General features: G+C 45.5%; 2 protein-coding genes across 3 annotated transcripts in view; one reads left to right on the top strand and one right to left on the bottom strand.

The window, feature by feature from the left end:
* Positions 1–13,259, bottom strand: part of LOC111858797 (PEX5-related protein-like) — a 72,200-nt gene that overhangs the window by 40,387 nt on the left and 18,554 nt on the right. The window lies entirely within an intron of this gene.
* LOC111858799 (retinal rod rhodopsin-sensitive cGMP 3',5'-cyclic phosphodiesterase subunit delta) overlaps positions 2,269–13,259 on the top strand; it is a 73,888-nt gene continuing 62,897 nt past the window's right edge. Inside the window, exons 1-7 of the mRNA XM_072704340.1 lie at positions 2,269–2,345; positions 2,582–2,640; positions 4,738–4,806; positions 5,385–5,505; positions 5,816–5,975; positions 11,698–11,790; positions 11,940–12,050. Coding sequence (XP_072560441.1) covers positions 11,783–11,790; positions 11,940–12,050 — 119 coding nt within the window. The 5' untranslated portion in view covers positions 2,269–2,345; positions 2,582–2,640; positions 4,738–4,806; ... (1 more) ...; positions 5,816–5,975; positions 11,698–11,782. The remainder of the gene's footprint in view (positions 2,346–2,581; positions 2,641–4,737; positions 4,807–5,384; positions 5,506–5,815; positions 5,976–11,697; positions 11,791–11,939; positions 12,051–13,259) is intronic.

Raw genomic sequence — 13,259 nt, 5'->3', positions numbered from 1 at the left:
GTCATGATGAGAGAGACAGCAGCCCAGACTCTGTGTTTCGCAAAACATCCCTGTGTCCTTAAACTGATTTTATCAGTTTACCAGGTGATTTTTGCTCTGATTTGTCTCTGATTCTCCTTAGATAGGAGAACCTAATAGCCAAATGTAGTGACAGCTTCTCCAAAAGCATCTTTATATCTGTAGTGACATTCAGTTGACGTAAACAGAACCTGTCCTGAAGAAAACAGTCTTTTTTTTATTAATCACCTGTTTATAAAGGAAAGTATTCAGCTCTGAATTGTTTATAGACTCACTACTTTACAAGCTTAATCCTTTTCACAGTGTTCAAGGATCTTAGAACCAGGCAGCTGAGTAAGGGAGGTTTGCTTACAGCTGATTCTGTTCAGAGACCACAGTGTTTTTTTTACCAAGAGCTCTTTTATAACACAGGCTGCCTGACTATTTCTTTTATCGCCTCACAATGTCTGACTCAACCAGATTAAGCACAACCACCCAGCTCACTCACGCTTCCTGTGCTGCTTCAGAGTGAGGGACACAACCAGGATTAACTGATGAATAGTTAAGATAGTAAAAGCCAATGGCTTTAAAAGAACTCGATTAACACAAACTGTCAGGATGGATATAGAATCCAAGAGCAAAAGCCACCAGCTTGGGGTGGGTGTCCTACAACAGTGTATCTCAATCCGGCCCTCGGGGACCCCCCAGACAGTCTATGTTTTTGCTGGGAGGGAGCAAAAATGTAGACTGTCTGGCAGGGAGCTGGGAGGGAGCAAAAATGTGGACCGCCTGAGGTTGCCAGATGACCCTTGCTGTTTTATCTTTGAATTTGGTACTTAACCTGAACTGCTTCATTAAAACATTCAGCGGCATACAAGGTCAGATATTATCAGCTCAGATGTTAGAAATACCACCCAGTAGGCAGAAACCCTCAAACAACTGATCTATTCTAAGTATGTCTTCTGCTGGTGTTGAACTGAGTTGGTTTTGATGTGGTTAAAGTGGTACAGAGTGTTCTTTAAAATCACAATGGCATCTTAACATCTATACTGCCAGGTAGAACATCCAACTGTCTAACCATCATGTCTAGTTATCTACATTTACTCAACACTCTTTATCCAAAGTGTCTCACAGTACAACAAAGGGTTGCAATTTATGTGTAGGATACAAATCCGTAATCATTGCAATGCTAACACAACACTCTACTCGGTGAGCTACACAAGCAACCAGGTTCTTGGGGAGCCTGAAAACCCATCCAGGAAGCACAGGACAAAAACACACCAGAACTCTTTCTCCATGATGCCAATCCACTTACATCTGTCTGGTAGATTATTGTTACAGAACAGGGATTCTGTCCTAGAGCAGCAGGGATTAAGGGCCTAGCTCAAGGAACCCAGTGGTGTTATGGTTAGTCAACCCACACACCTCTGGGTACAGAGCATTAACCCAATGAAATGCACACTATACACTACACACTACGCACTTCATGCACACTACGCACTATTTAGAGACGTAGTTCACCCAACTGCAGTGTTGGGCTGAGTGCTCTGTGACTGTCACTCTTTATGCTCAACTGATGGGTAGAAACAAAATCTAGGTCTGGATTTGTAGCTTCTGGGCCTGAAATGCCCAACACTGTCTAAGTGCATTGCGTTGGATTGTGGGATTAAAGCCAGTATACAGTGTCCAGTACCCTGGACAAAAGCAACAGGCTATGCAGCTACATTTTTTATTCATGTAGGGAGCGTAGTGTTTATCATTGCTGTGGAATAGCGACTCAGCATAGCAAACCAGCACCAGGCACCTTGGAGACTGATGACAGAATATTGTCACAAAAATCCCAGTGGCTGGTCTGTCCCTAGAGAGTTCCCACCTGGCTAAAAATCAGCATGGCCAATAATAGGAAAAGTGAGTGCTGTCCTGTGACTCTCCAGGGGCCATTGCTCTGGTGCAGGAAAGCCTTTTTCTGGAATATGCCAGTATGCTAAAAATTAAACTGCATTTCTTACCAGATTTTTCAATCAGTAACAGCCTAATCCGTTCTGTGTTTTGCCACAATGCACTTTCCGGAATAAAAAAAACGTGGCAAATGACGGTCATAAACTTAAAAAGAAAATATTCAAGATAAAATGTAGTCGGGTCATGTCTGATTGGATGAACACATGTAAATACTTGTGGTGTTTCAGGTGTATGTTCCGTTGGGAGAGAAGGACTACAGTGACGTCACTTTGTAGTACGGGAATGAGCTTTGCAAAGCTCATTGGGATTGCTGTGCATACGTTACTGAAAAAGCCGGGAGTTAGTCGAAGCGGCTGTTGGGTGCTGAGTAGCTACAGATAACTTTTTTTGTAAGTACAAAAATGCAGACATAAAATACTCGGTAAAAGTTGTAGAACTCTGTATGAAAATAGATCAATGGATTTCCTTCGTTGAAGGAAAGTATCCAGAGTAAGGGGATGTTAATGTAATACCTTCTTTCACGTAAGATTATCGTCGTTTGGTTGGTCGAACACTGTGCATGGTAATGGCGGGTTTTCTAGGTGGACGATATTAGCGGATTTATAAATTATTTTATTTCATTTAGTTCTGAGTCATCCAGAGGATCGAGAACCTACAATAGTGAGTTACGGGGGTAACTAAGTTGTAAGTATTTCCGATGTCTAATGTAAATGTAGGTAATACATGACAAATGTGTCGTGTCTGGTGCTTATGTTTTGTGTTTTGTCCTCCTAGTGTCACCACTGCCGTTCATTTTGTACTATTTTAGGAGTATAGAGAATATTTTTATTTGACACCTCGAGTGTGTTTATTTATTTAAATACTTGTTTGATATTTCCGCAGTGCAAGGGGAGAAATACGTTTTTTCCGAATTTAAAACCAAATAACATTGTGTATGTTATTTCTGTTCCTTTTCTGTATTCTTTTATCTTGTTACACGTTTTGAAGGAAACCGACTTAGACCCTCTTAGTGGTCTCGCAGATAATAAAGATCCCCATTAAAATATATTTGTTGGTGGCGTGGCGTGTGTCTCCCTATCCCGCGCCGACAAAAAAAAAAAAATAGATTATTTCCATCACAAAAACGCAGTGGGCACGGGGGCCTTGAACACGAGTTGAATGATGACCACACATTTGATGTACTTTCGGAAACCTTTGCAATTCAAGCCAGAGTATCGTTAACGTGCGTAGAATAATACAAACTCAGGTTTATCATCCGATTCAGTTTTACTCCTTATTTTCACAGAATTCTAATTCTAGTGACTCTGTAAGGTGGGACACGATGGGGAAATGCATGTCAGTGGCTAAAACGAAATCAGTTGAGTAGATTTATAGATTCCATTTGGGTTATTGCAGGCATTATACCATTAAATGTTCCTTTCCTTAGCATCCCCAGTACACATGACCAAACCCTTTTACAGACCCTTTATTGCACGGGGTGTTCCCCTCCTGCCGATGACAAAAACAGCTGTTTATTGCTTTTTCGTTCCCCCGCTGATTTTGTTGAACCCATTTCAACTCCCATCACCAAACAAAGCTTCCTGCCACCTCAGTATCTCACGTTTCCCCCATCCTGTGTGATGTGAATATTTAGGGAATACAATATATATATATATTTTTTTTTTTACAAAATAATTTTTAGTTTATGTTCCAGGGAAAGAAACAGCACAAACACACCCTGTGGTTTTCACTGACTTGTAAATACGAAGCACAGACCTGCCTTCAAAGATCTGATTTGAACTCTGCAGAGACGCAAGATAAGTGTCTTTGTGCAAACATCTGTTTAGGGGGTGATTTTGTGTTACCAAAGAATTAATCACCAGATTTCTGCAGCACCAACTCTAATTAAGTTTAGTTGGCCCTGCCTGAACTATGTCAAGAAATAAATCAGACCAGCTGCGTATTGTGACAGCGTCCTCCATACAAACCAAGTTACTCGTCCTCAAAGGTGTTTGAATACATCTGTTTAGCACCAACGAGTGACTTTAATGTACAGAGTCAGTAAAATACAAGCAACAATGTATCGTTCCTTATTCTGCCTATATACTGCTCCAAAGAAACGTGGATTTCCTCCACCTGCCTGACATGATTCAAAGGTGACTTGACTTGATCTGCTTCCGGGTGACCGTAAGCATTCCACCTTCTTGGTGAGGCTTGGAATAAGGTTACTTGGTCTATTCCTTTCCCATGACCACATATCCTGTGGCATTCCTGGATGGGATGCGAGTTCAAAGCAGGACACACGCGCTGAGCACTGGGCAATTTATAAATACCAACTGAATAACCTGTAAGACAAAACAAGAACTCCAGTGGACATCCTTGAGAAAGTAGGAATCGAATCTCACAGCCATGGAGGGAGCAAACTTGTTATATACTGAGTCAGTGCACAACCCAGATTAGCCAGTAAAAGACAGAATATCCAAAACACCCATCAGTCCGGCATCTCGGGTGACGTGACTCAATTCAACAGCATTCACCTGCAATTCCCCACAGCTGCCTGATCGATATAACATGGACACTGCGGGATGCCACCATATTTTTAGCCACCAATGTGAGAATGACGACAGTAAAAAAATCACTTTTAATTTAATGAAAGCTCCCTTGTTATTCCCTCTTCAGCATACTTAAATAGAGACCCCAACTCCCCCCAAACAAGGACATTTTCTAATGTATGTTGAAAATGACGCCTGTTGTGGCAAGCAGATTGTTAAGCACTGATTTCCATTCTTGTTTTTCAAGCAGGGGCTGAATTATACATTAGCTGTAAGGTTATGGAAGGGTATGGACAAAGTATGAAAATCATATACTCAGGTAAGCATACTCTGCAGACACACTTCAGGGGTAAATACGGGAGTAACTATACTGTTATAGTATTTTGTATGTACTCAAGCAGAATCCCAGTTTTAAATTGCTTAATAAAGTACAGATTCTGGAAAAAAAAACTCAATTACAAAATCAAGAGTATTTATACCTCTGGTAATGCATTAGGTGATAACTGGTGATTTCTCTCCTGCCCCTTCACCACCTTAGCTACTGTGTGGTGAGCGTACTGGTGCAGAATGGCTGCCGTTGCATCATCCAGGTGGGGGCTACACAGTGGGGGTGTTGAAGTGGCCCCCCATTGGCTCTGTATAGTGCTTTGGGTGTCTTGAAATGCTCTATATAAATGTGACATTCATTCAAAAATTTTCCTTCAAGCCTTCCACCGAACTCTGTCTCCCAGAACTGCCCCTCATGACACCAGAAGCCCGTACTTTACATCCTCAATCATGATATAAATATGCATGAGGACCTGGAGGAACCATTCCTCCAGCCACTAGACATCAAGTCCACTCTTCTGCTACCTGCCTACCACACCTACCTCCCCAAATTTGATCCTTCCTCCTTAGCCACAGCCAGAAGCTGCCCTTCTCAGCCTCCTTGGCCGGCATCGCTTCCTAACCCTCCAGCATCCTTCAATAGATGCCAAGTAGATGTTCCCATGAAGGCTCACCAACCCACCTCCACTAGGTAACTAAGAGTTCTTCCCCATTCTTCCTCTAATGCCCCCACTCTTTTTTTCCCCTGGGATTGTAAACTGGACCATTATAATTTTACTGTCTGCTGAATACCTTACTACAAAGTCTTAAGGAGGTTGTGTTAATGTAGCAGGAACACATAGCTGCTAGCTAAGCTGTACTCATATGGTCCAGTGTAGACGAGAGCCAGGATTGTTCCAGCTTCCCTCGATATGAGACCCTGCACAACCTCTTCGTGCTTCACAAAGTGAATCAGCGGTACTTGTGGGAGACGGTGATCCGTTTGCCTTTACTCTGCACAGGATCTCGGCCAGCTTGCACCAGTCGTACTGCCCTTGAGCTCAGGCGATCTACAGTACAACATAACATGCTGCTGGCTGGCTCTTGCAGCACCAGAGAGGGATTTCCTCGTCATCGCCATACCACCGGGAAAGGATGTCAGGGCTTGGGCGAGTATCACAGGTGCGTGTGTGAGGAAACGTCACTCAGCCAAAGGTCAGCCCTCCCCCTCACTCTGCCAAATGTGCCCCCCCCCCAGAGTAACGGGCAGCCTTGTAATCGCAGGCTGACCGCTTCGATCTTATGCATGAAACAGTCGCCCTCCGTGATGCTGAACTTGTCTCCAGTGCGGAATGGGTTGCGGTGGTTACTAGATGTTGACTTATTCTCATCAGGTTAGATTTTCATCTCACCGCGCACGTTTACCGGCGAGTTCGTATGTGACGCACCCCCGGAAACCCTCCGTTTGAAATGCAGCTCGGTAATTGTGGTCAGAGAACATCTGGCAAGGTGACGGTCAGATCAATGCATTGTAAGGGGCTGTTTATAGCTTTTATTTACCCAGTCAGAACTAAATTTACTGCTGTGATCGTTGAATTTAGGTTCCAACCAGTTGGACACCAAAAGGCCGATTCAGATCAATGGCACAGGGCCGCCCAAAACTCCGGAACTGTCACCCGATGAGAGAATATTTTGACTTCTGAATTGCACTCAGGGTTCACGTCACATAAAGATATTTTAAAGGCCAATCTTAAAGGCCTGAAGCTGGCATTATCTGCCATTTATGACAGGTTGATGCTGCTAGATGGACTCGGTATGCAAATGTACAGCAACTTGTGAGGCTAAAACAACGATGCATTCCAAACAAACAGTGACAATTTAAAGCAATGTTTCCCAACCCAGTCCTCGGGAACCCACAGACGGTCCATGCTACCAGCTCCTCGCCAGACAGTCCACATTTTCGCTCCCTCACAGCTACCTGGGAGGGAGCAAAAACGTGGACTCTCAGTGGGTCCCCGAGGACTGGATTGAGAAACACTGACTTAAACATTCATAATGACTGAATCGCTTAACCTCAAAGTAAGGTCAGACCTTCAGTTTTTTTCCCTGGGGTACATCTGAAGTATTGTGGCGTCATATTCTATAAAAGTCCTGGGTGCACTAGGACCTCGTGGTTCAGTAGATGCTACTGGAGACACTTTTCCCTGTACTTAAAAGCCTGCATACTGGACCTAAAGTGGAAGTCAAATGACTCTCCTTCCTTCTGTAATAAAAGTACCACACAATGCTTCTAGAACCTTTTATTCTTGGAGCCAGAGTAAATGAACATTGTAAACATGCCATGTCCATTAGAACCACGATTTGCAATAAAGTAATAACAGTGGCAACATTGTTGTAAAGGGAGTGCATTGTCACCTTCACTTACAGGGATGTAAATAATACTTCAGCTTTAGCGAGAGACTTTTATTATGAAACGTAGTTGAGACGTTTTTTGTCCTCACCTGCTAGGCCCGAAAATGATCCAGAGCTGTGCTATAAACGGAAAATGATGTGGCCCCCACAGGCCCTAGCAAGCCTCGACCCGCTCATGGATCTCATGGCCAAGATAAGTGGAGGACAGATAACGTTGGCTGGCTCCACCCCCTTTTGTCATTTTTGGGATGGGGGCGGGGGTGAGAGTAGGGCAGGATGTCAGAGCGCATGTGACCGAGGGAACATCGCGAAGAACATTACGGGATTTAATAAGTGGCATGTGGGTGGTCTTACAGGTCACGCTGTCTATTAGTTTGAAGTGGGCAACGCCCGTTTTGCCACGTACTTCAGCAGCTCAGCCCCAGAGCAGACGGGCCCGTTGCAATGATTCATTCATCACCACACAAACATGCCCCCCACGACACGCAGCACGGTGCTGGGAAACCTCTCGCCTCCGATACCTCGCTGTCCCAGCCACACCAGGTGACAGTTAATATTCTCCTCATCCCCTGCAGTCCAAGACCTGGATTCTGAACACCTTCAATATCATCCTCGCAGGAAAAAATGAGCTATAAATATTTTAAATGGGCTATATAATAAAATCTAATTTCCAAAATTACCCTGGGTACCTTGACAAATTATTCCTTTATACTGGTACGCGTGCACTGAATTATATTTTAGCTAAATGTAAAATGGTTTAGCTTTATTTATACGTGACATCTGATATAAAATGTAACAATTTTTATGAATGGATTATCCGCTTAGTTGGTCTTGTTGTGGTTACAGTTACTATAGGCGACACTGTAGTCAGGGAAGGGCTACGGGTATTTAGCTAACTTCATACCTGATTAATAGCGTGTTTCCGTTTCCCCACCCCCTCAAGGACTCCCCAGTGACCATCTGGCTTCCTGGTCCCGCCTCACTGGCTGAAGCCCCCCCCCCACCACACCTGCTCTACCATGACCCAGCAGGTTTCCACGACAACCTTATAAACACAGCAGATCCGGAATGTAATAATCCCGCAGGATGCGATCACTGAGGCAAATAAGCTTGGCCGTGACGCTTTGCCTCTCCCACAGCCTTAGTCTTTGGTTTCCTTCATTAAGGCTGAGTTTCAGTGAATCTTCAGTGATGGCCATTATTAAATACCTGCAAGTTCACTGTGCCCTTTTCTCCGAAGCCCCTGTGGCCAGCCTCCCTGCCCTCTCAGGGGTCCCTCTGATTCCGATCCCCCAGGGCGTCCCTCCTTCCCGGCTGGGAAGCTGTTTTTCCACGTTGCTGCAGCCTGGGTTTCTCCGGTAGTTTCTCAGCCGCTGAATCACAGGGATTCCCTCTCAAATAAGCGTGACGATCCACTCCGAAGAAACATCTAATCACTACTGGAACTGTAGCATATAACTGTGGTCAACATTTGTACCATTTATAATTATAATTTGTTTGTAATTTTACTGGTATTTGTACAGCCTTTATGGGTTTTTTTAATTTTAGATTCATTTCTGGTCAGTAGTTCTGCATCACTATTTAATTTCCCACTTGTGATGTTTGTATTCGTCTGGTTACTCATCCATTAATCCATCCATCCATCCATCTTGTAACTGCTTATCCTGTATAGGATCATAGGGGACACAAGGCCGGTGAACAGCCTGCATAGGATGGCAGTGGCCCTGATCATCCATCCATCCATCCATCAATCCATGAATTTCCTAAGCTCTTCATCAGTACAGGATTATTAATCATACTTTGCCTCCAATCATTTTATACCAATGACCAGAGTGATTTTTAATCAGCTTACCACAGTCACAATTCTCTGCTTTGCAATTCAATATAAAATAGAACAAAATTGATTCATTTAATTGAAATGGTCAGTATAACCAGGGACGGATTATGGGTTGTGTGGGCCCCTGGGCAAAACGTTTGCGAGGGCCCCCAGCACCACCACCACAACCACCACAATTCCCTCCATGTTTCCATCAGAGGCCCTGTAGGGTCAGGGGCCCTTGTAGGCAGAGGATCAAAGAATGTAGGCCCTCTAAAATAGACAAACGAAAATACATTGTTGATAAGCGTTGCAAATTGTTTTGGGCTAGGGGCCCCACGGGCCCCCTGCACCCCAAGGGCCCCTGGGCAGCGGCCCCGCTGGCCTGGTCCGTAATCCATCCCTGAGTATAACGCAGTGCAAGTGTGAACTGCCAGCAGCCCAAGTGCAAAGCCACACACTGCAGTTCTTTTACTGTAATACAGGGCTGACTGACCTGGGGGCTGTACACAGGCCTGCATGGGCCATCTGGCTTGCTGGGTGTTTTTCCAGTTGCACGATGGGTTTGTGGGCCCCCCCCCCCCCCTCCCAGCCGTCAGAATTTATCATGGGACAACCTGCTCCTGATTGGCAAAATTTATCATAAGCAGAGGTGGATAGTTCATATCCAGAAAGTAAAAAAAAGAAAAATCCAGACCAAGATTTTGTTTCAACCAACCAGTTGCATAACTCTGTGACTGTCACTGTTGATTGAAACAAAATCTTGGCTACTTTCTGGACCTAAAATTCCCACCTCTGATTGTAAGGAATCTCAAAGTCCAGGACTGAGTTTTAATTACAGTCCAGCCCTGCCTGTATGCCACACGGGGAAATTCCTGTTGCCATGGCTCCCATCACTGTAGTTCCCATCACCGTGGTTCCCATCACTGTAGTTCCCATTGCCGTAGTTCCTATTGCCATGGTTCCCATCACTGTGGTTCCCATCACTGTAGTTCTCATTGCCGTAGTTCCTATTGCCATGGTTCCCAGCTATGCCTTCTCCTGTATAATGCTGACCCACTGATTTGTTGCTGGGAAGGTCACACCTGATGAGGTGGTAAGGGGGGGGGGGGTTGCGGGCAAAGCCCCAGTCACCCACAGCCTCACTGGAGGGCTGGACCTGTCTGGGCCTGCCAGGCTTTCACTGCTTTCTGTTTATAGAACAGCTCTAATGAGGAAGGGAAACCACTGCGTCACTCCACTGGGGGTGGGTGGGAGGGGGGTTTCCCTTCCTGTCCTATGTAGGGGCCTGACCTGATTAACAGCCACCCCCCAGCTGCGACCCCCTTTAAGCAACAGTAATTCGTTTCCGTGAGGGACCAAACCTCCTTGGTGCGCAGTGAGGATACGGCCCGTCAGCCGTGGCGTGGTGCAGCCTCTGCGGGCACCGGCTGGTTAAGCCCACCTGCAGGGAGACGTCCCCTTTGTTCTGCCTTAATCAGTTTACGCCGATGCTGCTCCCTCCGATCAGAGAGCCAGGCGGCCCTTTTATCCAGCTCTCGGTTTCGGAAAATAAAGCTCCTCTTATGTGCCGCTCCGAAGCCGGGGTGCGGCGGGGTTTAATTTCCGGAAGCTCCGAAGTCGAGGCCGCGTCCGAGAACAGACACCGGAGACGGGCGTCTGCCAGGAACGCCAGCGTGCCCCACGACCTGGGGATGTTTTTTTAATTGCGCTCTGCGGACGCGATCGGTCATGCCAAGACCGAGACACGTGGGATGGGTCAGACGCGCGGAGGTCGTGGCTCGTCCAGCCGGCACGGCCGGTGGCGGCACTCAGCCAGGTAACTTCCGCCAAATCCGGACATGGTTAGTCAGCGCCGGATGTTTACGAGGGCCGGACAGTCATCCTGTCTGAACCTAGGGGACAGCAGTGTGCCCCAGGGTAGGTGTGTTGGCCCGGTTCCCCCGACTGGTGTCTCCCCAGTGTCACACTCCCCGCAGGGCGCCGTGTGCCATGTAAATAGTTTAACATATCCATCCATCCATCCATCCATCTACTAACTGCTTATCCTGATCAGGGGTGTGGGGAGACCTGGAATCTACCCCAGGCAGCACTGGGTACAAGGCTGGGGTGATGGCATCAGTACATCATAGGGCTCTTACACCTGTCTCTCTCTCTCTCTCTCTCTCTCCTTCTCTCTCTCTCTCATGCACAAACTTTTGGCATTTTTAGTTTTTTGATTGCATTTGCAGGTCTTTGTGGGGACCTGAAAAATGGTCCCCACAACGTCAAAGTAACAAGTATTTATTACATTGTGGGGAACATTTGATCCCCACAATATAATATAAGCATAATCCACACACACGTTTGTATTCTTCTCTGTGGAGACTATCCATTCATTTTTATTGGGAAACCTTAATCCCAACAATGGCAGCCTTAATCCCTACCCAGCGCTAACCTTAACCATAAGTAACCAAACAAAATACAAGACTTTTGACTGTGGAGAGGAAACTGGAGTACCCAGCAGAAACCCTCGAGGCACAGGGAGAACATTAATTTGATATTAATTTAGATTCACTATATTAAATTATCTGTAGTAGCATCATTATGAATAAACTGATAACAAAATGCTCCATTAATGCTGTACAAATGTTTTCAGGACTTTTTATTTTATTTTTTATTTTTTAATTCCATCAGAATGTGAAGGAAACATATTGCATGCGGGAGCAGTAGGTACAGCGTAACTGAAGAGGACCCATAGCCGTCCGTCACGCTGCCTGTCATGTCGAGGTGAGCATGTCTATGCATCCGTCTCGCTGGCGCGTTTTGCCACCGGGGAAAGCTTTGAGCTGCTCTGTCAGTCCGCTGCTACGTTTTCCCAAAACAACAGCAAAAAAAAAAACAATTTCCTCCCATCGGCACTCTGTTTTTCCTCCCAGGTGTAGCCGATACGCTTTGTGTTCTGTGATCTCCCATGTCTGCGTGGCACCGTCTGAGTCATCAGGAAGACATGTCTGCCCCTGGGCTTCTCCCAGTCTCACTTTTTCCAGGTCAGTGTTTTTGGTGCTCGTCTGAGTTCTTGCTCCGCGCCTCACCTAAGCAGCCGTAAAAAATCAGGTCTTCAGGACTCCGGCGGCCCGCTCGGGTCGAACAGATTAGGTGGAGGCTTTGAGGCTCGTTGCTTCGGAAGCAGGGTCCGCGGTCCACGTAAACCGTTGCGGCACCATACACGCCGTCTCCAAGCCCAGCGTGATGCCATGCGGGAATAGCTATTTGTTTTCACCTTGCAGATTACCGCCATATTGTTGCTCGTGCTCCCTTGGCGATTTGTGTCCCTCGGGTTTGTCAGCTGCGTTGCCAGGATACCTCCTACGTGGAAAAAAACCCCCATGATTCCGCAGAGCGGAAGGTAAAATGGTGGCTGAGGGCAACGGCTTGAAGGTTGACGGTTCAAGTTTCGGGAAAGGTTTTTTGTACTCCTGCCACCCTTGAGTATACAGTAACCGCTTCACGTTTGTAAGGGTGACATTTCCGAAGATCCCAGTGAACGTGAAAAAGTTTGCTAGCTGAACGATAACATTAAAAGTCTATTTATCACCAATTTCTAAACAAACAGCACTGTACTGTACGCTTGGCCTGTTAAATTGCCATCTAGATTTTTATTTAACATACAAACCATCTAAATTATGCCCCTGTAAATGAGCATTAATTATGGGGGGGATAATAATCAAAACCACCCAATACAACCCGCTGGACCCCCTTAAATGGGTGGAGACTTCAACCCCCCAGTACTCAACCCAAAGTGATGCCCTTTCCCCTGTATGTACAAAGTCATTACTATGAGCACAGGGAACACTATGTTTTATAACCACTATTAAAAATGCAAACCCCGGCCCTTAAAGGTTTTAGAGTTACTGCGGGAAATGCAAGATTCCACAGTCACAATGACAGCTTACATGTGAGTGATGCTGGTGGCCAAGACAATGAGCACTGTACCCAAGCCAAAACTTTTAATACTAAAGATATACTATGCATTTACAGTACACTAACAAATACTAAGTATCACTAATATTTATATATTATATGATTTGACATGTTCCGAATCATTTTTGGTATTGTTTTTGGCTTACACGTTGCGTGTAAGTTTTTGCAATCCTTCAGCAAGCTCCAAAAATATTTCCATTTCATTGTTCACGGCCAACTCACAAAAAACCAAAACCGCTAATGTCAGATCCATGAATGGGTGACTATATAAATTT

This window comes from Paramormyrops kingsleyae, chromosome 21 (genome assembly GCF_048594095.1).
Source record: "Paramormyrops kingsleyae isolate MSU_618 chromosome 21, PKINGS_0.4, whole genome shotgun sequence".
NCBI lineage: Eukaryota > Metazoa > Chordata > Actinopteri > Osteoglossiformes > Mormyridae > Paramormyrops > Paramormyrops kingsleyae.
The sequence above is the reverse complement of the archived record's forward strand: the minus strand, read 5'-3'. Positions and strand labels throughout refer to the sequence as shown.